At 49.2% G+C, this 22157-nt stretch overlaps 2 protein-coding genes across 5 annotated transcripts in view; one reads left to right on the plus strand and one right to left on the minus strand.

The window, feature by feature from the left end:
• The first annotated feature begins 1195 nt into the window (after positions 1-1195).
• On the plus strand, positions 1196-21620 carry NLRP7 (NLR family pyrin domain containing 7). Of its 3 annotated transcripts, none has more exons than XM_064380826.1 (10): positions 1196-1505; positions 4202-4276; positions 5797-7372; positions 8824-9021; positions 9828-9998; positions 11582-11752; positions 12365-12535; positions 14542-14709; positions 18626-18796; positions 21455-21620. In XM_064380826.1, the coding sequence occupies exons 1-10, from the start codon at positions 1229-1231 to the stop codon at positions 21585-21587; spliced, it is 3111 nt and encodes a 1036-aa protein (XP_064236896.1). In that variant the 5' UTR covers positions 1196-1228; the 3' UTR covers positions 21588-21620. The 3 variants fall into 3 exon arrangements, with proteins under 3 accessions (XP_064236896.1, XP_064236894.1, XP_064236895.1); XM_064380824.1 differs by having other exon boundaries at positions 1229-1505; positions 8908-9021; XM_064380825.1 differs by lacking the exon at positions 18626-18796 and having other exon boundaries at positions 1229-1505.
• NCR1 (natural cytotoxicity triggering receptor 1) overlaps positions 8665-22157 on the minus strand; it is a 35852-nt gene continuing 22359 nt past the window's right edge. Inside the window, exons 7-9 of one of the 2 annotated variants that reach the window (XR_010344205.1) lie at positions 19839-19946; positions 18584-18710; positions 8665-9007 (exon numbers count right to left, since the gene is read on the minus strand). The gene's annotated coding sequence lies outside the window, so the exon portion shown is untranslated. The remainder of the gene's footprint in view (positions 9008-18583; positions 18711-19838; positions 19947-22157) is intronic. The other variant, XR_010344204.1, reaches the window with a different exon arrangement.

Here is a 22157-nt window from a genome sequence, read left to right on the forward strand (position 1 = left end):
TAATCCTAGCTTCCCGGGAGGCTGAGGCAGGAGACTCACTTGAACCTGGGAGGCGGAGGCTGCAGTGAGCCGAGAGCGTGCCACTGTGCTCCAGCCTGGGCCACAGAGTGAGACTCCATCTCAGGAAAAAGAAAATGTGGAGTATACTTGAATCGCATGTTCTCACTGCAAAAGGGCAACTGTGTGAGGTAGGGGTGTTGAGTAGCTTGATTGTGGTGATCAATTCACTGTATATATAACAACCTCATGTTCTACACTTTGACAAGTAAAAACTGCGTATATTACTTTAAAAATACCTAAAAACAATGGCGACAAGGCCTCCTTGCGTTGCCCAGGCTGGTCTGGAACTCCTGGGCTCACACACGCTTCCTGCTGCATCCTAACGCTGTGTATACGTAATTACACCTCACAGCTGAGGAGAAGGAGCTGCCCTTCCTCAGGGTAAAGCTGTCCACTTCTGCCACCACCTGGGCTTGGCAGGTCACTTTTTCATTCTCCAGCCTGCCTCCCTCGTGTTTATTTTTTCTGAGGCAGAGTCTCACTTTGTCACTCAGGCTGGAATGCAGTGGTGTGATCTTGCCTTACTGCAGCCTCAACTTTCTGGGCACAGGAAATCCTCCTGCCTCAGCCCCCCAGGTAGCTAGAGGAGAGACAGGGTTTTGCCTTGTTGCTCAGGCTGGTCTCTAACTCCCCAGACTCAAGTGATCCACCCGCCTCAGTCTACTAAAGTGATGGGATTACAGGTGTGGGCCACCGTGCCCTGACAATTTTTTTTGAGATGGAGTTACACTCTTGTTGCCCAGGCTGGAGTACAGTGGCACCATCTTGGCTCACTGCAACGTCCACCTCCTGGGTTGGAGCCATTCTCCTGTCTCAGCCTCCCAAGTAGCTGGGATTACAGGTATGGGCCACCATGCCCGGCTAATTTTGTATTTTTAGTAGAGACGGTTTCGCCATGTTGGCCAGGCTGGTCTCAAACTCCCGACCTCAGGTGATCCGCTCACCTTGGCCTCCCAAAGTGCTGGGATTACAGGCGTGAGCCACCGTGCTGGGCCAGATTTTCCGTCTCTTAATTCAGTCTACCTCACATTTCACCACTCGGGGTACAGCACGGACAGTTGTTCTCGGCACACGGGCAGCTGTTTTCGTTTAATGATGGTAACTTGGGAACTGTTCCTTTCTCCCCTAGTTCTTCGGCCTTGACCTACGGTCTCACGCGTGGAACGCTATGACATCAGCACAGCTAGAGTGCACTCTGCAGGCCCTTCTGGAGCAGCTGAGTGAGGGGGAATTAGGGACTTTCAAATCCATCTTGTGGGCTTTTCCCCTAGAAGATGTGCTACAGAAGACCCCATGGTCTGAGGTGGAAGAGGCCAGTGGCAAGAAACTGGCAGAAATTCTGGTCAACACGTCCTCAGAATGCTGGATAAGGAATGCGACTGTGAAGGTCTTTGAAGAGCTGAATCTCCCAGAACTGTCTAAGATGGCAAAGGCAGAGTTGCTGGGTGAGTAGAATGTGGGCTGTCCTGGTCGTCTGTAACAAGGAATGAGCTCTGGCCGGGTGCGGTGGCTCATGCCCGTAATCCTAGCAGTTTGGGAGGCTGAGGTGGTTGGATCATATGAGATCAGGAGTTTGAGATCGGCCTGACATGGTAAAACCTCATCTCTACTAAAAAGACAAAAGTTACCTGGACCTGGTAGGGTGGTGGGCGTCTGCAATCCCAGTTATTTGGGAGGCTGTGGCAGAATTTCTTGAACCTGGCAGGTGGAGGTTGCAGTGAGCCGAGATTGCACCATCGCATTCCAGCCTGGGCAACATAGCAAGACTCCATCTTTAAAAAATAAAAAAATGAACAAACTAAAAAAGAAAACAAACAAAAATAAATAAAAAATAAAAAAGAATAAAAAAATAAGATGATAGCCTCATGCATATGTATACTCATGATTTTAATTTTCCTATTACCTGTTTTGCATTCTGAGCATCTTCTAGGAGATGTGGTCTTGCTGTATTGCCCAGGCTCTTCACAGGCATAACCACGGTACACTGCAGCCTCAGACTCCTCACCTTAAACAATCTTCCTGGCCACATGCAGTGGCTCACGCCTGTAATCTTAGCACTTTGGGAGGCTAAGGCGGGTGGATCATGAGGTCAGGAGATCAAGACCATCCTGGCCAACATGGTGAACCCTCATCTCTACAAAAGTAAAAAAAAAAAAAACAAAAAACTAGCCAGGTGCGGTGGTGGGCACCTGTAATCCCAGCTACTCGGGAGGCTGAGGCAGGAAGATCGCTTGAACCCGGGAGGTGGAGGTTTCAGTGAGCCGAGATCGTGCCCCTGCACTCCAGCCTGGTGACAGAGCAAGACTCCATCTCAAAAAAAAAACAACAAAAAAAGGGTGGGGGAAAGAAAAGCAGTTTGTAGGCATGCAGTATAAGAAAAAAACCACAAAACAACAAGAACAACCTTCCTGCCTCAGCCTGTTGGGGAGCTGGAGATACAGGTGCATGTCTCGTGCTTGGCTCATTGTTTTTCTGAGACAGGATTTCGGTCTGTCACCCAGTTTGGAGTGCAGTGGTGCGATCATGGTTCACTGTAGCCTCCAACCCTGGGCTCCCGTTAACCTCCCACCTCAGCCTTCCAAACTTACTTTTTCTTCTCTTTTTATTTATTTATTTATTTATTTACAAAGACAGGGTTTCACCATGTTGGTCAGGCTGGTCTTGAACTCCTGACCTCAGGTGATCCGCCCGCCTTGGCCTCCAAAGTGCTTGGATTACAAGTGTGAGCCACCGCGCCTGGCCTTTTCTTCTCTTTTGTACAGATAATACTCTTGCCTCAGTCTCCCAAAGTGCTGAGATGTCAGGTGTGAGCCACCATGTCTGGCAGCATTCTTTCTAACATTGTTTTAGAATAATCTTATTTCATTTATTATTTATTTGTTTTTTATTTTTGAGATGGAGTCTCGCTCTGCAGTCCAGGCTGGAATGCAGTGGTGTGATCTCGGCTCACTGCAACCTCCTTCTCCCGGATTCGAGCGACTGTCCTGCCTCAGCCTCCTGAGTAGCAGGGATTACTACAGGCGTGTGCCACCACACCTGGCTAATTTTTTGTATTTTTAGTAGAGACAGGGTTTCACTGTGTTAGCCAGGATGGTCTTGGTCTCCTGACTTTGTGATCTGCCCACCTTGGCCTCCCAAAGTGCTGGGATTATACAGGCGTGAGCCACCACACCCGGTCTAATTTTTGTACTTTTAGTAGGGATGGAGTTTCACCATGTTGGCCAGGCTCCTCTCGGTCTCCTGACCTCGTGATTTGCCCGCCTCGGCCTCCCAAAGTGCTGGGATTACAGGCGTGAGCCACTGCGCCGGCTTCCCCGTATCTACGACCCTCCTTTTCACCTGTACTGACATGCAGTAGAACAGCTGAGGTTGATGATGATACTCATCTGAAAATTACTTTGGTACAGTACCGGAAATGAAGAAAACCAGGAAAATGAGCAACATGACTCATAATACTCAGAAGATAGGAACAACCACTCAAATGTGCATGAACAGTTAAACGGATCAACACGGTCTGTTCATAAGGTGGATTAATATCCAGCAGTCTAGCTGGGCGCGGTGGCTCACGCCTGTAATCCCAGCACTTTGGGAGGCCGAGACTGGTGGATCACGAGGTCAAGAGATCGAGACCATCCTGGTCAACATGGTGAAACCCCGTCTCTACTAAAAATACAAAAAATTAGCTGGGCATGGTGGCGCGTGCCTGTAATCCCAGCTACTCAGGAGGCTGAGGCAGGAGAATTGCCTGAACCCAGGAGGCGGAGGTTGCGGTGAGCCGAGATCGCGCCATCGCACTCCAGCCTGGGTAACAAGAGCGAAACTCCGTCTCAAAAAAAAAAAAAAAAAAATCCGGCCGACTAAAGGAACAGTGCTGATACCACAGCACGGATGAAGATCAAATTCCGGTACCTGAAGGAAATGAGTCACCAAAGAGGGCACATTTTGGGATTCCATTTACTTGAAATATCTCAAATTCAATAGAGATGAGCGGGTGCCAGAGGCTGGGGGAAGGGAAGAAATGGGGGTGTCTGCTTAAATGGGTATGGGGGATCCATTTGGGATGATAATGTTTTGGGGCTTTTTCCAAGTCGGGGTCGTTACAGGCTTTGTGGAGGTACAGGCTTACGTCTGTATTTTACAGAGGACGGACAGGTGGAAGACGTAGATAACCCTGAGCCGGGAGACTCAGAAGAGGAGTTGGAGTTAGCAAAGCCAGGTGGGTGAACGCAGTCTCGCGGTCACGACTTCGGTGTTTGAGAGGGTGCAAGGCGCATCACTTCTTCCTGGGTTTCTTCATTTAGTAATTCATGTTTTCTTATAACACACGAATTACGTGTTAAAATGGTGAATCTTATTTTTTACCACAATCAAAGTAGACCTAGGGTGGGCATGGTGGCTCATCTGTAATCCCAGCACGTTGAGAGGCCAAAGTGGGCTGATCACTTGAGATCAAGAGTTTGAGACCAGCCTGACCCATATGACAAAAGCCTGTTTCACTCATAGGCGGGTGTTGAACAATGAGAACACATGGACACAGGGAGGGGAGCATCATACACTGGGGTCTGTGGGGGGGAGATCTAGGGGAGGGACAGTGGGGGGTGGGGAGTTAGGGAGGGATAACATGGGGGGAAATGCCAGATACAGGTGATGGGGAGGAAGTCAGCAAACCACATTGCCATATGTGTACCTATGCAACAATCCTGCATGTTCTTCACATGTACCCCAAAACCTAAAACGCAATAAAATATATATTTAAAAAAGAAGTACAAAAATTAGTCAAGTGTGGTGGCAGGCACCTGTAATCCCAGCTACCCAGGAGGTTGGGGCACAAGAATTCTTTGAACCCAGGAGGCAGAGGTTACAGTGGGCCGAGATGGCGCCACTGCACTCCAGCCTGGGTGACAGAGCAAGACTCTGCCTCAAAAAAAGGAAATAAGATAGACAAATGATCTTTGGCCTGGAAGAATTCCTATTGACTCCATTTTATGGGAGCAAAATTGCTAGGTCATATCATAATTCTGTGTTTTTGAAGAACCACGCTGTTATATTTTTAAGTGTGGGAAAGATTAGAGTTTCTATTTGTCAGGAAATAACATGTTATCTACAGAGAAAAAAAAAATCAGTCTCCAAACTGGGCACTGAATTGTGTCCAGAGAACTTACACTGAAGCTCTAACCCCCTCAGTGTGACAGTATTTGGAGACAGGGCTTCAGAAGTAAAGATTAAATGAGGTTCCAAGGGTGGGGCCCATAGGACTCCCCGCTCTAAAAAAAACGACTCAAGAATATTTGAGCCAAAGGCACTGATGCTCCTGCAGTCCCAGCTACTCAGGAGGCTGAGGTGGGAGGATTGCTTGAATCTGGGGGTTCAAATCCAGTCTGGGGAACATATCAAGACCCCATCTCTAAATATATATATGTGTATATTTGATGCTTTCTTTTCTGCAATGTCTGATTCAGGAAGTACAAATTACCATGACAGGCTTACATCTGTGTATTTTTACAGAGGACGGATGGGTGGAAGACGCAGATAGTCGTGAGCTGGGAGACTCAGAAGAGGACTTGGAGTTAGCAAAGCCAGGTGGGTAAATTCGGTCTTGTGGTTGTGAGTTTGGTGTTTGAGAGCGTGCAAGGCGCGTTACTTCTTCCTGGTTTTCTTCATCTCTGGTACTTTACACAGTAATTTTCAGATGAGTCTCATCACCAACCTCACCTGTCCTATGGCCTGTCACTGCAGGTGAGAAGGAAGGATGGAGAAACGTGATGGACGAACAGTCTTTGGTCTGGAGGAACAGCTTTTGGCGAGGAGACAGTGACAATTTCCACGACCACGTCACTCAGAGAAACCAAAGGTTCATTCCATTCTTAAATCTCAGAAGACCCACGCAGCCATCCCCTTACACGGTGGTGCTGCATGGTCCTGCGGGCGTGGGGAAAACCACGCTGGCCAAAAAGTGTATGCTGGACTGGAAAGACTACAACCTCAGCCCGAAGGCCAGGTACGCTTTCTACCTCAGCTGCAAGGAGCTCAGCCGCCTGGGCCCGTGCAGTTTTGCAGAGCTGATCGCCAAAGACCGGTCAGAATTGCAGGATGACATTCCAAACATCCTAGCCCAAGCACAGAGAATCCTGTTCGTGGTCGACGGCCTTGATGAGCTGAGAGTCCCCCCCGGGGCGCTGATCTATGACATCTGCGGGGACTGGAAGAAGCCGAAGCCGGTGCCGGTCCTCCTGGGGAGTTTGCTGAAGAGGAAGATGTTACCCAAGGCCGCCCTGCTGGTCACCACGCGGCCCAGGTCCCTGAAGGACCTGCAGCTCCTGGCCGAGAAACCCATCTACATAAGGGTGGAGGGCTTCCTGGAGGAGGACCGGAGGGCCTATTTCCTGAGACACTTTGGAGAGGAAGACCAAGCCATGCGTGCCTTTGAGCTGATGAGAAGCAACGCAGCCCTGTTCCAGCTGGGCTCGGCGCCCGCGGTGTGCTGGATGGTGTGCACGAGTCTGAAGCTGCAGATGGAGAACGGGGAGGACCCGGCCCCCACCTGCCACACCCGCACGGGGCTGTTCCTGCACTTCCTCTGCAGCCGCTTCCCGAAGGGTGCACAGCTTGGGGGCACGCTGCGGGCGCTGAGCCTCCTGGCCGCGCAGGGCCTGTGGGCGCAGATGTCCATGTTCCACGCAGAGGACCTGGAGAGCTTCGGGGTGCAGGAGTCCGACCTCCGCCCGTTCCTGGACAGAGGCATCCTCCGCCAGGATAGAGACTCTGAAGACTGCTACTCCTTCCTCCACCTCAGCGTCCAGCAGTTCTTCACTGCGCTGTTCTACGCCCTGGAGAAGGAGGAGGAGGACGGGGACGGCCATGCCTGGGACATTAAGGACGTGCAAAAGCTGCTTTCTGGAGAAGAACGACTCCAGAACCCCGACCTGATCCAAGCAGGACACTTCTTATTCGGCCTTGCTAACGAGAAGAGAGCCAAGGAGTTGGAGACCACTTTTGGCTGCGTGATGTCAAGGGAGATCAAACAGGAATTGCTGCGGTGCAAAGCGAATCTTCACGTAAGGAAGCCGTCATCGATGTCAGGCCTGAAGGAGCTCTTGTGCTGCCTGTATGAGTCTCAGGAGGATGAGCTGGCAAAGGTGGTGATGGCCCCGTTCAAGGAAATTTCCATTCACTTGATAAATACATCTGAAATGATGCAGTGTTATTTCAGCCTGAAGCACTGTCCAGACTTGGAGAAACTCTCACTGCAGGTAGCAAAGGGGGTGTTCCTGGAGAATTACGTGGACTTCGAACTGGACTTTGAGTTAGAGAGGTAAGAATGATTTTCCCATCCCACGTTCCACCAGGAAGACGCCAGTGTCTCCTGTGCCTTGTGGCTTAAGGTCAGAATTTCCCTCTGGCTGGTCTTCCTGCTTCATGTTCAACGCAGAGATACTATTTGTCAATTAGGAATTGGGTTTTGTTTTTTTTTAATTGAGACAGTTTTGCTCTAGTTGCCCAGGCTCGAGGGCAATGGCACGATCTTGGCTCACTGCAACCTCCGCCTCCCGGGTTCAAGCGATTCTTCTGCCTCAGCCTCATGAGTAGCTGGGATTACAGGCGTGAGCCACCGTGCCCAGCTAATTTTTGTTATAGGAGAGAGGGGGTTTCATCAGATTGGCCAGGCTTGTCTCAAACTCCCGACCTCAGGTGATCCGCCCGTTTTGGCTTCCGAAAGTGCTAGGATTACAGGCCATTTGTTGTCTTAGTTTTTGAGATGGAGTCTTGTTCTGTCACCCAGACTAGAGTTGAGTGATCTTGGCTCACTGCAGCCTCTGCCTCACCACACCTGGCTAATTTTTGTATTTTTTGTAGAGATGGGGGTGTTACCATCTTGGCCAGGCTGGTCTCAAACTCCTGACTTTATCCATCCGCCTCCTAAAGTGCTGGGATTACAGGCGTGAGCCACTGCACCTGGCCTATCTTTTTCTTTTCTTTTTTTTTTCTTTTGGAGATAGAGTCTTGCTCTGTGGTCCGGGCTGGAGTAAGCATGGCTCACTGCAGCCTCAGTCTCTCAGATTTTCCTGCCTCAGTCTCCCGAGTAGCTGGGACTACAGGTGTGCACCACTATGCCCGGTTATTTTATTTTTTTGCAGAGGTGGCGTCTTGGTTTCTTGCCTAGGCTGGTCTTAAACTCATAGGCTCAAGTGATCTTCCCACTTTGGCCTACCAAAGTGTCGGGATTACAGGCATGAGCCACCTCAGCCAGCCTTATCTGTTATTTTAGGTTTTTGTAAAACTTAAGATCTCCACACCTAGCAACGTGATGTGATATTGTTTACTAAAGACACTGTACTTACGTAGTATTAGGTGGGTGCAAAAGTAATTGTGATTTTTGCTACTGAAATGCGGTTTGTAGCTGGGCATGGTGGCTCAGGCCTGTAATCCCAGCACTTTGGGAGGCTGAGGCAGGTGGATCACCTGAGGTCAGGAGTTCAAGACCAGCCTGGCCAACATAGTGAAACACCATCTCTACTACAAATACAAAAAAGTTAGCTGGGTGTGGTGGTGCGCACCTGTAATCCCAGCTACTTGGGAGGCTGAGTCAGGAGAATCGCTTGACCCGGGAGGCAGAGGTTGCAGTGAGCCAAGATTGTGCCACTGCACTCCAGCCTGGATGACAGGGCAAGACCCTGTCTCAAAAAAAAAAAAAATGTGGTTTGCCGACACCCATCCCACCGTGCGGTGACCGGCCACACGAGATGAACGTGTCCTCTTCTGCAGGTGCACTTACGTCAGCCTTCCGAACTGGGCGCGTCAGGATCTTCACTCTCTTCACGTCTGGAAGGATTTCTGCTCTCTCGTCAGCTCAAACAGCAATCTGAAGTTTCTGGAAGTGAGACAAAGCTTCCTGAGCGAGTCATCCGTGCGGGTTCTTTGTGACCACATAGCCCGAAACACCTGTCACCTGCAGAAAGCAGAGTAAGGAGAAGCTCATCTTGCCAGGAAAATCCTGAACCACGACTAAGCTTCTTGCACTTTAAAAAAATATACAGAAATGTGTTGTTTCATCTCCATGTATTTGGGGATTTTTCAGCTGTTTTTTTTTTTTTTTTGGTTTGTTTTGTTACCAAAACCAAAACGGTAGCTCCAAGTCAGGTTTGTTACAGGTACACGTGTGGCTGGGAGTTTGTTGTATGGATTTTTTATCACCCAGGAATGAAGTGTGGTACCCACTCGTGGTTTTTCCTGATCCTCTGGCTTCATGCATTTTTTTTTTCTTTTGAGACGGAGTCTTGCTCTGTCGCGCAGGCTGGAGTGCAGTGGTGCAATCTTGGCTCACTGCAGCCTCTACCTCCCAGGTTTAAGCGATTCTCCTGCCTCAGACTCTCAAGTAGCTGGGATTGCAGGTGCCCATGACCATGCCCAGCTAACTTTTGTATTTTTTTTAATTTTTGTATTTTTAATAGAGACAGGGTTTCACCATGTTGGCCAGGCTGGTCTTGAACTCCTGAACTCAGGTGATGCGCCCACCGTGGCCCCAGCTAATTTTTGTGTTTTTTGTAGAGATGGGGTTTCACCATGTTGCCCAGGCTGGTCTCGAACTCTTGACCTCGGGTTATCCTCCTGCCTCGGCCTCCCAAAATGCTGCGATTACAGACGTGAGCCACCGCGCCTGGCCAAGAACTTCTAATGGTTTCTAAATCTGAAAGAGCTTCTTGTTTATACATGCCTCTACACAATGTGAGGATTAAACACTCAAAGTGGAAACTCTTGCTTTTTCCTAGGATTAAAAACGTCACCCCTGACACGGCTTACCGGGACTTCTGTCTTGCTTTCATTGGGAAGAAGACCCTCACTCACCTGACCCTGGAAGGGCACATCGAGTGGGAACGCACGATGCTGCTGCTGATGTGTGATCTGTTCAGAACTCCCAAAGGCAACCTCCAGTACCTGAGGTGGGTCTCACGGTCACGGCTCTCCTGAGGACCCAGAGTCCTCTACACCGTGTTGCTGGAGGATCCAGGAAAAAGGGTAACTGCTCCGGATGCCGTGCCAGGCAGGGAACATATTCCTCAAACAGGCCTGTGTGGGGTGTCAGCCTCTCTTTCCCCCACCAGCTTGGCTTCGGTGTGACATAATCAGCTCTGGATGCAAAGACACACCCAGAATTCTGTGCTGTGTTCCAGCTTTAGGGACGTGCTACTCCTGACGGCCTCTCGCCTACCTGTTGGGATTGAGAGCAGCGGCCCCCAGCTTTTTCTGCGCTGGGGACCGGTTTTGTGCAAGACAGGTTTTCCACAGACAGGGGTTTGGGGGTAGTTTTGGGATGAAACTGTTCGATCTCAGATCATCGGGCTCTGGTGCCTGATCCCCATGCAGTGCTGTGATCCCAGCACTTTGGGAGCCTGAGGTGGATGGATCACCAATCCAGATCATCAGGAGCTAGGTACTCATAGGGAGCACGCAACCTTCTCCATACTCCTATGAGAATCCTTTTTTTTTTTTTTGAGACAGTTTTATTCTTGTCACCCAGGCTGGAGTGCAGTAGCACGATCTCGGCTCACTGCAACCTCTGCCTCCTGGGTTCAAGTGATTCTCCTGTCTCAGCCTCCCAAGTAGCTGGGATTACAGGCACATGCCACCACGCCCAGCTAATTTTTGTATTTTTAGTAGAGACAGGGTTTCACCACATTGGCCAGGCTTGTCTCGAACTCCTGGCCTCAAGTGATCGACTTGCCTCTGCCTCCCAAAGTGCTGGGATTATAGGCGTGAGCCATCCTGCCTGGCCAGGATAAACTTTTTATTTTGAGTATTAAGCATCGATTTCCCCCCTCTAGTCCCAGCTATGCTGGAGGCTCAGGTGGGAGGATCACTTGAGCCCAGGAGACAGAGGTGGTGGGGAGCCATGATCACGCCACTGCACTCCAGCCTGGGCAACAGAGCGAGTTCCTGTCTCAAAAACATTTTTTTCCCCCTACAAAATCATCCCCACAGGCTGTGTTGGTGACACGTCACACAGAATTGTATTACAGTCTCTTGGAGATGAGGCTGGATGTAGCTCCAGTGGCCCTGAGGAAACTTGAAACAGAGGAAAGATTAGATCTCTCCAATAATTCAGGCCAGGGTTGGAGAAAGGAGAGCAGAATGAGATGAACCAAAGACAATGTTTTGGGTAGCGAAGCGTAAGAAGCTGATATGGGCCAGGTGTGGTGGCTCACGCCTGTAATCCCATCATTTGGGAGGCCGAGGTGGGCGAATCACCTGAGGTCAGGAGTTTGAGACCAGCATGGCAAATCCCTCTCTAATAAAATACAAAAGTTAGCTGGGCATGGTGCCATGTGCCTGTAATCCGAGCTACTTGGGAGGTTGAGGCAGGAGAATCGCTTGAACCTGGGAGGCAGAGGCTGCAGTGAGCTGAGATTGTGCCATTGGGCTCCAGCCTGGGCAACAGGGCGAAACTCGTCTCCTTTAAAAAAAAAAAAGCTGATCTGGTACTCTGTCTTCACAAACGAATGACTTACTCCCGCTCTTCCCACAGGTTTGGAGGTCACTCGGCCACCCCAGAGCAGTGGCACGATTTCTCCTTTCTTCTCAAAGCCAACCAGTCCCTGAGGCACCTACACCTCTCAGCCAGTCTGCTCCTGGACGAGGGCGCCAAGCTGCTGTATGAGACCGTGGGACACCCCACGAACTTGCTGCAGAAGTTGTCGTGAGTCTCTTCCCATGGGGAGCTCTGGTGTGGGTCAGGTAACAGAGAAGAGAAGCTGTAACACCCGACTTGCTGGGCCGCCCACGTGGTACTGCTCACTGATAAAAACACCTGCTTCAGGCTGGGCATGGTGACTCATGCCTGTAATCTCAGCACTTTGGGAGGCCGAAGAGGGTAGATCATCTGAGATCAGGAGTTTGAGACCAACCTGGCCAACATGGCCAAACCCTGTCTCTACTAAAAATACATAAAATGGACAGGTGTGGCTGTGCATGTCTGGTGCATCCCAGCTACTCAGGAGGCTGAGGCAGGAGAATCGCTTGAGCCCGGGAGGGGGAGGTTGCTGTGAGCCGAGATGGCGCCATTGCACTCCAGCCTGAGAGCAAGACTCCATCTCAAAAACAAACACCTGCTTCCTGAGGCGGTTACAGGTGGACCGCAGCATCCTGGCCTTCTCGCATTCCTGGACTTTTGTGGCGGTGATGACAGGACAGAGGGCAGGGGATTCACGGGAAGGGCTGACGCTGAGGACCTGGGCATGTGGACATGGTGAGCAGGCTGGAGTTTTGGAAGCGTTCTCGTCATGTTACCATTTATTTCATATTTTTGCAGGTTGGAAAACTGTCGCCTTACAGAAGCCAGTTGCAAGGAGCTTGCTGATGTCTTGATTGTCAACCAGCATCTGACACACCTGTGCTTGGCCAAGAACCCCATCGGGGATAAAGGGGTCAGGTTGCTGTGTGAGGGCTTGAGTTACCCCGACTGTAAACTGCAGACTCTGGTGTAAGTCCCTGCTGGCTGCGTGTGTGTGCGCATGTGTGTGTGTGCGCACGTGTGTGTGTGTGTGTGCGCGCGCGTGTGTATGTACGTGAATTCAAGGAGGAGAGATATGGAAGTCCTTGTTAATTCATTTAAAATGTAACTGGTAAGAACGTGGTAAGAATTAAAGAAGGCCGAGTGCGGTGGCTAATGCCTGTAATCCCAGCACTTTGGGAGGCCAAGGTGGGCAGATCACGAGGTCAGGAGATCGAGACCGTCCCGGCTAAGACTGTGAAACCTTGTCTCTACTAAAAATACAAAAAATTAGCCAGGCGTGGTGGCATGTGCCTGTAATCAGAGGCAGAGGTCGTGGTTAGCCGACATCACGCCATTGCACTCCAGCCTGGGCCACGGAGACTCCATCTCAAAAAAAAAAAAAAAAAAGGGCAGATTTGCATACCTCTTGCTGCTGCGAGGGAAGATTTGAGATGGGCAGTCAGTTCTTGGCTGTGATGCTTCGTGTACATCCTTTCAAATTCACGTGACAGTGCTGCCTGCTGTCAGAGGTGGATCGAGTTATGTGGTAGGGCCAGTGACATGTTTTTTAAAAATTTTTATTTCCATACGTTATTGGAGAACAGGTGCTAAATGGTGGGCAGATCACCTAAGGTCAAGGAGTTCCAGACCAGCCTGGCCAACATGGTGAGTACCAGCTACTCGGGAGACTGAGGCAGGAGAATCACTTAAATCTGGGGGGCAGAGGTTGCAGGGAGCTGAGATCGCACCACTGCACTCCAGCCTGGCGATTTAGTGAGATTCCACCGCAAGAAGAAAAACACAGGTGTCAGGCTGGAATTGGCCCAGGAATTGTTGCCGGCTGAATCTCGTTATGTGGGAAGCAGCGCAGTGTACGCCACCTGTTCACATTAAAACCATGGTTAGAACAACATTCAAGAGATTGCATAGGGTTGACGACCTATTCCTGTTCAGAAATTCTAGCTAGTATTCATTTCTGAGATTCTTTTTTTTTTTTTTTTTTAAGACAGTCTCGCTCTGTTGCCAGGCTGGAATGCAGTGATGCAATCTTGGCTCACTGCAACCTCACCTCCTGGGTTCAAGCGATTCTCCTGCCTCAGCCTCCCAAGTAGCTGGGATTCTAGGTGCCTGCTGCCAAGCCCAGCTAATTTTTGTACTTTAGTAGAGATGGAGTTTGACCATATTGGCCAGGTTGGTCTCAAACTCCTGACCTTATGTGATCTGCCTGCCTTGGCCACCCAAAGTGCTGGGATTACAGGCATGAGCCACCACACCCCGCTTAAGGTATTTTGTTAAACAGCAAACAAAAAAAAAAAAAGAAAAAAGTCACTTACCTGATAATTGTATAATTATCAGGTAATACATGATACATGCACTGAAACGTCACACTGTGCCCCGAAATATATAGAATGTGTCATTTAAAGACAAAACCTAAACATGAAATAAAATGACAGTGAAGTGAAATTTCCAGGCCTCAGATCCAGTCCTGGGTTCCTCTGAACCCAGAGCCTAAGCTGTTGTCCTAGGCAGAGTTGGAAATGATGTAATCAGAAGGCCATTTGCATGCTTTCTTTGTGAGATGGAGTCTCCCTCTGTCACCAGGATGGAATGCAGTGGCGCGATCTCCACTCACTGCAACCTCCCCCTCCTGGGTTCAAGCAATTCTGCCTCAGCCTCCTGAGTAGCTGGGATTACAGGTGCCCGCCACCATGCCCAGCTCATTTTTGTATTTTTGGTAGAGACAGGGTTTCACCATGTTGGCCAGGCTGGTCTTGAACTACTGACCTCGAGTGATCTGCCCCTCTGTGCCTCCCACAGTGCTGGGATTACAGGCACGAGCCACCGCGCCCAGCCCATTCGCATGCTTCTATGTACAAGCCCGCGTGGAAGTATATAGCTCAAGGCGGAAGATAGATGGTGTTGGGAGTAACAACGACTTCACAGGACATGAGCCAGAGGGATGACAGGCTTCTCTTCATTTGATTGTCCTGCAGGTTACAGCAATGCAACATAACCAAGCATGGCTGCAGACCTATCTCGAAGGTTCTCCAAGGAGTCTGCAGCCTCACAGACTTGGACTTGAGCTTCAACCACATAGGTTGCGGATTGTGGATTCTCTGTAAGGCGTTAGAGAATCCAGACTGTAACCTAAAACACTTACGGTAGGTGTCTTCTTTTTTCTTCTTTTTTTTTTTTTTTGAGATAGGGTCTTGCTCTGTTCCGCAGGCTGGGACACAGTGGTGTGATCACAACTCACTGCAGCTTCAATCTTCCAGGCTTAATGGGTCTTCCCACCTCAGCCTCCTGAGTAGCTGGCACTACAGGCATGGATTACCATGGCCAGCTAACATTTTTGTGTAGAGATGAGGTCTCTGATCATCTTTCCCAGGTTGGCTTTGAACTCCGGGGCTCAAGGAATCCTCCCGCCTCAGCCTGCCCACGTGTTGGGATTACAGGCATGAGCCATTACACCTGGTCTTATTTGTAAAGTGTTTGGAAATCTTTAATTTTTTTTTGAGATGGAGTTTCACTTTTGTTGCCCTGGCTAGAGTGCAATGGCACGATCTCAGCTCACCGTGACCTCCACCTCCCAGGTTCAAGGGATTCTCCTGCCTCAGCATCCTGAGTAGCTGGGATTACAGGCATGTGCCACCACACCCAGCTAATTTTGTATTTTCAGTAGAGACAGGGTTTCTCCACAGTCTAGGATTAAGGCATGAGGCACCACGCTTGGCTGGTTTTTGTATTTTTTAGTAGAGATGGCGTTTTACCATATTGGCCAGGCTGGTCTCAAAACTTCTGACCTCAGGTGATCTGCCTGCCTTGGCCTCCCAAAGTTCTGGGATTACAGGCATGAGCCATCACACCCGGCCTCATTTTCAATGTTTGGAAATCTTTAATTTCTATGTTCTCAATGTCTCAGACTGTGTCACTCCGGATTGAATTTTAAGAGCAAACCCCTCCAGACACTGAATATAGGTGGCTGGGTGCTTCCAAATTCATATAGAGGACTGGAGGAGTGAAATATAGATGAGAATGACCCCCAGTGATGTGGACTTCAGGAATAAGCCACTTCTGCTGGGATCCAGCAATCGGGAAGCGGTGATCCTGCCCCTGCTCATAAACCCAGGGAACTATAGATGGGATATCGCCCCCAGGAAATGCAAAGGCTCACAAATGCAACGGTGAGCTCTGTGTATTCTCTCTTCCCAGTCTGTCAGTTGCATGTCTTGGTTGCAGCCTATCTTCCAACTAGAACCTGCAATCCTAATGCAAAGAGAATCTTTATCGTGTCATTACTACTTAGCTGTGCTGTAGAGACAAGATAAAAAAGCTAGAACACAGGGTACTTTTTTTTTTATTTGAGATGGAGTCTCACTCGGTCGCCCAGGCTGGAGTGTGGTGGTGTGATCTTGGCTCACTGGAACGTCCTCCTCCAAGGGTCAAGCAATTCTCCTGCCTCAGCAGAGTAGCTGGGACTACAGGCACATACCACCATGCCCAGCTAATTTTTGTATTTTTAATACAGACCTGGTTTCACCGTGTTGGCCAGGCTGGTCTCAAATTCCTGACCTCAAGTGATCCACAAGCCTCGGCCTCCCAAAGTGCTGGCATTGCAGGCATAAGCCACCATTCCTGGCCTCCTGTAGTTTCTTAACTCATCACCCTGAGGAACATTCTAAACTGCAAGTCAGACCATGACACCTTTATTTCCAAAGGCTCAAAAGCTTAGTGCAAATAAAGGGGTGGATTACCTGAGGGTCAGGGGTTCCAGACCAACATGGTGAAACCCTGTCTCTACTAAAAACACAAAAATTAGCTGTGCGTGGTAGCTCGCGTCTGTAATCTCAGCTACTCAGGAGGCTGGGGCAGGAGAATCGCTTGAACAAGAGGAGGAAAAAAAACATTAAAGGCTTTTACAGTGGCCTGTAGGGCCTTATGTTATGAGCTTCTTGTAAGTTATGAGCCAAACTTATTCTACTTTCTCACTAACTCAGTATTTCATTTTTTTTTTTTTAAAGATAGAGTTTCACTTTGTCGCCAGGCGCTAGGCTGGAGTGCAGTGGCGCAATCTCGGCTCACTGCAACCTCTGCATCCCAGGTTCAAGCAATTCTCCTGCCTCAGCCTCCCGAGTAGCTGGGACTACAGACGCGTGCCACCACGCCCAGCTAATTTTTATATTTTAGTAGAGACGGGGTTTCACTTACGTTGGCCAGATGGTCTCAATCTCTTGACCTTGTGATCCGCCCACCTCAGCCTCCCAAAGTGCTGGGATTACAGGCGTGAGCCACCACGCCCGGCGGTTTAACTCAGTATTTCATTTGCAAAATTCCTTCCCTAAATTAGCACGCTGGTTCACGATCTACCATTCTTCAGTCTTTTTCCTCATATCACTTTTCCAAAGAGGACTTAAATGACCAGCACAAATCTAGCCAGTCCTGCCCTGGTTGACTTACCTCTACCCTGATTAATTAATTTTTTTCTTTATTAAATGTTTTTTAAGAGATAGGGTTTCACCATGTTGGTCAGGCTGGTCTCGAACTCCTGACCTCAGGTGATCCACCTGCCTCCGCCTCCCAAAGTGCTGGGATTACAGGCGTGAGACACCGCACCTGGCTGATTAATTTATTTTATTTTATTTTATTTATTTATTTATTTTTTTGAGATGGAGTTTCGCTCTTGTTACCCAGGCTGGAGTGCAATGGCGCGATTTCGGCTCACCGCAACCTCCGCCTCCTGGGTTCAAGCAATTCTCCTGCCTCAGCGTCCCGAGTAGCTGGGATTACAGGCACGCACCACCATGCCCAGCTAATTTTTTGTATTTTTAGTAGAGACGGGGTTTCACCTTGTTGACCAGGATGGTCTCGATCTCTTGACCTCGTGATCCACCCGCCTCAGCCTCCCAAAGTGCTGGCATTATAAGCGTGAGCCACTGCACCCGGCCCTAATTTATTTTAATACCATCACATTGTCTTCAATAGAACATGTCCAGATGTCTGCTGTCACTAAAATAAACTCTGAGGACAAGGATTTCTTTCCTTCACTCTCCTCTGCATTTCCTCACTACTGGATTCCAGCAAATAAGAGTGTGCCTGGAAATATGGCACTTGTTCTTTTTTTGAATGAAAGTCTCACTCTTTCATTCAAGCAGTGGTGATATCTTGGCTCACTGCAACCTCTGCCTCCAGCATTCAAGCTATTCTCCTGCCTCAGCCTCTTGAGTAGTTGGAATTATAGGTGGTGCCATCACCTGGCTAATTTATTTTAATTTAATTTTATTTTATGTATTTGTGAGATGGAGTCTGTTGCCCAGGCTGGAGTGCAATGGCATGATCTCGGCTCACTGCAACCTCTGTCTCTCAGATTCAAGTGATTCTCCTGTCTCAGCCTCTCAAGTAGCTTGGACTACATCATGCTGGCTAATTTTTGTATTTTTTGTAGAGACAAGGTTTCACCATGTTGGCCAGGCTGGTGTTGAACTCCTGACCTCAGGTGATTGGCCTGCCCCTAAGTGCTGGGATTACAGGCATGAGTCACCGTGCCCAGCCAGATAATTGAGACCGTCACTTTCTGTTCAGTTAGCCGTTTTTTTTTGTTTTTTTGAGATGGAGTCTCACTCTGTTGCCCAGGCTGGAGTGCAGTGGCATGATCTCAGCTTACTGCAGCCTCTGCCTCCCAGGCTCAAGCAATTCTTGTGCCTCAGCCTCTCGAGTAGCTGGGATTAAAGACACGTGCCACCATGCCCAGCTAATTTTATTTATCTTTATTATTATTATTTTTTTTAGAGGTGGGGTTTCACCATGTTGGTCAGGCTGGTCTCAAACTCCTGACTGCAGGTGATCCGCCCGCCTTGGCCTCCAAAGTGCTAGGATTACAGGTGCCTGCCACCATGCCCGGCCTAATTTTTGTATTTCTAGTAGAGACGGGTTTTCACCATGTTGGCCAGGCTGGCCTCGAACTCCTGGCCTCAAGTGATCCACCCACCTCCCAAAGTGCTGGGATTACAGACGTGAGCCACCGCATCCGGCCACTACCTGCTCAGTGAACGCACGGGTTTCCATGTTCTTCCTCAACAGCCTCTGGAGCTGCTCCCTTCTGCCCTTCTATTGTCAGCATCTTGGATCTGCTCTCATCAGCAATCAGAAGCTGGAAACTCTGGACCTGGGCCAGAATCATTTGTGGAAGAGTGGCATAATTAACCTCTTTCGGGTTCTAAAACAAAGAACTGGATCCTTGAAGACACTCAGGTATAACTTTTTTCTTTTTTTTTTTTTTGAGATGGAGTCTTGCTCTGTCACACAGGCTGGAGTGCAGTGGTGTGATCTTGGCTCACTGCAACCTCTGCCTCCCGGGTTCAGGGAATTCTCATGCCTCAGCCTCCTGAGTAGCTAGGCCTACAGGTGTGCCAACATGCCCAGCTAATTTTTGTATTTCTTTTCCTTTTTTTTTTTTTTTTTTGAATTGGAGTTTCTCTCTTGTAGCCCAGGCTGTAGTGCAGTGATATGATCTCAGGTCACTGCAACCTCCGCCTCCTGGGTTCAAGCGATTCTCCCACCTTGGCCTCCCAAGTAGCTGGGATTACAGGTGCCTGCTACCACACCCAGCTAAGTTTTGTATTTTTAGTAGAAAGGGGGTTTTCACCATCTTGGCCAGGCTGGTCTAAACTCCTGACCTCGGGTGAACCACCCGCCTCGGCCTTCCAAAGTGCTGGGATTACAGACATGAGCCATTGCACCTGGCCTTTTTGTTTTTTGTCTTTTTGGGATGGAGTCTCGCTCTGTTGCCCAGGCTGGAGTGCAGTGGTGCAGTCTTGACTCACTGCAGCCCCTGCTTCACAAGTTCCAGCAATTGTCCTGCTCAGCCTCCTGAGTAGCTGGGATTACAGGTACACACCACCACGCCTGGCTAATTTTTGTGTATATATATATGTATTCTGAGATGGAATCTCACTCTGTTGCCCAGCCTGGAATGCAGTGGCCCTATCTCAGCTCACTGTAACCTCCTGGGTTTAAGCGATTCTCCTGCCTCAGCCTCCTGAGTAGCTGGGATTACAGTCCCCTTGCCACCATGCCCAGCTAATGTTTGTATTTTTAGTACAGACAGGGATTCACCATGTTGGTCAGGTTGGTCTCGAACTCATGACCTCAGGAGATCCTCCTGCCTCCCAAAGTGCTGAGATTACAGGCGTGAACCACCACAAATGGCCATGATTTGCCACTTTCTTTTAAACCAAAGTTCCTGAAGGGTAATCAGATTAGCTGAGGGTAATTGGATGAGCTGAATACTTACATATACTCCCTTTATCTCTGTGGGGAGGGGTATATTCAGCAGAGGTGGGCTCCTGAAGTCAGGGGTGCACAGAAGTTGTCAGAAGGCGTCAACATGTGAAGAGTTACACTGTGGATAGAGACAGCAGGATTAGAGCTCACCTTAGACACCACACAGTAACTATAGACAAACTGAAGCTACGGTGAGCCTATTACAGTGGGCTCTAGTCTGATTATCTAATTTTTAAATTTATTTTTTAGCGACATTTTGTTACCCAGGCTGAGTGCAGTAGGGCAATCTCTAGTTCGTTGCAACCTCTGCCTCCTGGGCTTAAGTGATCCTCCTGTCTCAGCCTCCTGAGTAGCTGGGACTGTAGGTGTGCACTGCCATACCTGGCTAACTTTTTGTAGTTTTGGTAGAGACAGGATTTCACTGTGTTGCCGAGGCAGGTCTTGAACTCCTGAGCTCAAGTGATCTGCCTCCCGCGGCCTCCCAAAGAGCTGGAATTACACCGTGCCTGGCCATAATCTGTTTTTTCTTAGACTTATAAGGATTCCCATTGTGTGGGTCTAAATTCTTACGTTTCTGGCCAGGTGTGGTGGCTCATGTTTGTAATCCCATGACTTTGGGAGGCCAGGGTGGGTGGATCACTTGAGACCAGAAGTTTGAGACCAGCCTGGCCAGCATGTTGAAAGCCCATCTTGGCTGGGTGAGGCGGCTCACACCTGTAATCCTAGCACTTTGGGAGGCCGAGGTGGGTGGATCACCTGAGGTCAGGAGTTCAAGACCAGCCTGGCCATCATGGTGAAACCCCATCTTTTTTTTTTTTTTTTTTTTTGAGATGGAGTTTCACTCTTGCTACCCAGGCTGGAGAGCAATGGCGCGATCTTGACTCACCGCAACCTCCGCCTCCTGGGTTCAGGCAATTCTCCTGCCTCAGCCTCCTGAGTAGCTGGGATTACAGGCACGTGCCACCATGCCCAGCTAATATTTTGTATTTTTAGTAGAGACGGGATTTCACCATGTTGATCAGGATCTCGATCTCTTGACCTCGTGATCCACCCGCCTCGGCCTCCCAAAATGCTGGGATTACAGGCGTAAGCCACCACGCCCGACCCGAAACCCCATCTTAAAAAAAAAAAATTAAAAAAAGAAAAAAGAAAGCCCATCTCTATTGAAAATTCAAAACTTAGCCGGGTATGGTGGTGCACACCTGTAATCACAGGTACTCAGGAGGCTGAGGCATGAGAATCACTTGAACCCAGGAGCTGGAGGTTGCAGTGAGCCAAGATGGCACCATTGCACTCCAGCCTGGGCAAGAGAGCAAGACCCTGTCTCAAAAAAAAAAAACAAAACCCAAAAACATTTCCTGCTTTGAGTGTTTCAAAACAGATGTTCTGGCTGGGTGCAGTGGCTCATGCCTGTAATCCCAGCACTTTGGGAGGCTGAGGCAGACGGATCACGAGGTCAGGAGATCGGGACCATCCTGGCTAACATGGTGAAGCCCTGTCTCTAAAAAAGCAAACCAAAACAAAAAAAGAAAACATATTCAGGCATCCTGGGTAATCGAGAATGAATCTCTTGGGACAGTGAAACTACAGGCACTCTGCAAACATTTGCGTTCTCTGATCCTCCAGGTTGAAGACCTATGACACTAGTTTGGAAATTGAGAAGCTGTTGGAGGAAGTGAAAGAAAAGAATCCCCAGCTGACGATTGATTGCAATGCTTCCGGGGAGGCAGCACCTGCGTGCTGTGACCCTTTTTGCTGAGCACACTGGGATTGCCATACGAATTACATGAGAAGCGGGAATCTGGTCTCTAAGATATCTTATGAATGTGGGTCAGAGGGTCACATGTGAACTCTGTAGCACTGCTTTTCTCGCTGTTTGTGGGAGATTCTGCAAAAGCCACGCACGTTCTTCACTTCATGCTGTGCACTTTCTCACTGGGATAATAAAAAGTTGGAGCATTCTCGTTGGAGATGTGTTTATTGACATGCCCGAGAGCAAACCTGCAATATATACGGTGCTTTGTGCTTAGTCTAGGAAGTACTACTAAGAAGTTCAGGGATGATTGTTTTTTTTCTTTTTTGAAATGGAGTCTCGCTGTGTCACCAGTTGGGAGTGCAGTGGCGTGGGAGCGTTCACTGCAGCCTCTGCCTCCCAGGTTCAAGTCATTCTCCTGCCTCAGCCTCCCGAGTAGCTGGGACTACGGGCATGCACCATCATACCCAGCTAATTTTTGTATTTTTTTTTTTTTGAGACAGAGTTTTGCTCTTGTTACCCAGGCTGGAGTGCAACGGCACGATTTCGGCTCACCGCAACCTCCACCTCCTGGGT

The sequence above is a fragment of the Aotus nancymaae genome, unplaced genomic scaffold (genome assembly GCF_030222135.1).
Source record: "Aotus nancymaae isolate 86718 unplaced genomic scaffold, 86718_ANA_hifiasm-v0.15.2.pri h1tg000028l, whole genome shotgun sequence".
NCBI classification, from domain to species: Eukaryota; Metazoa; Chordata; class Mammalia; order Primates; family Aotidae; genus Aotus; species Aotus nancymaae.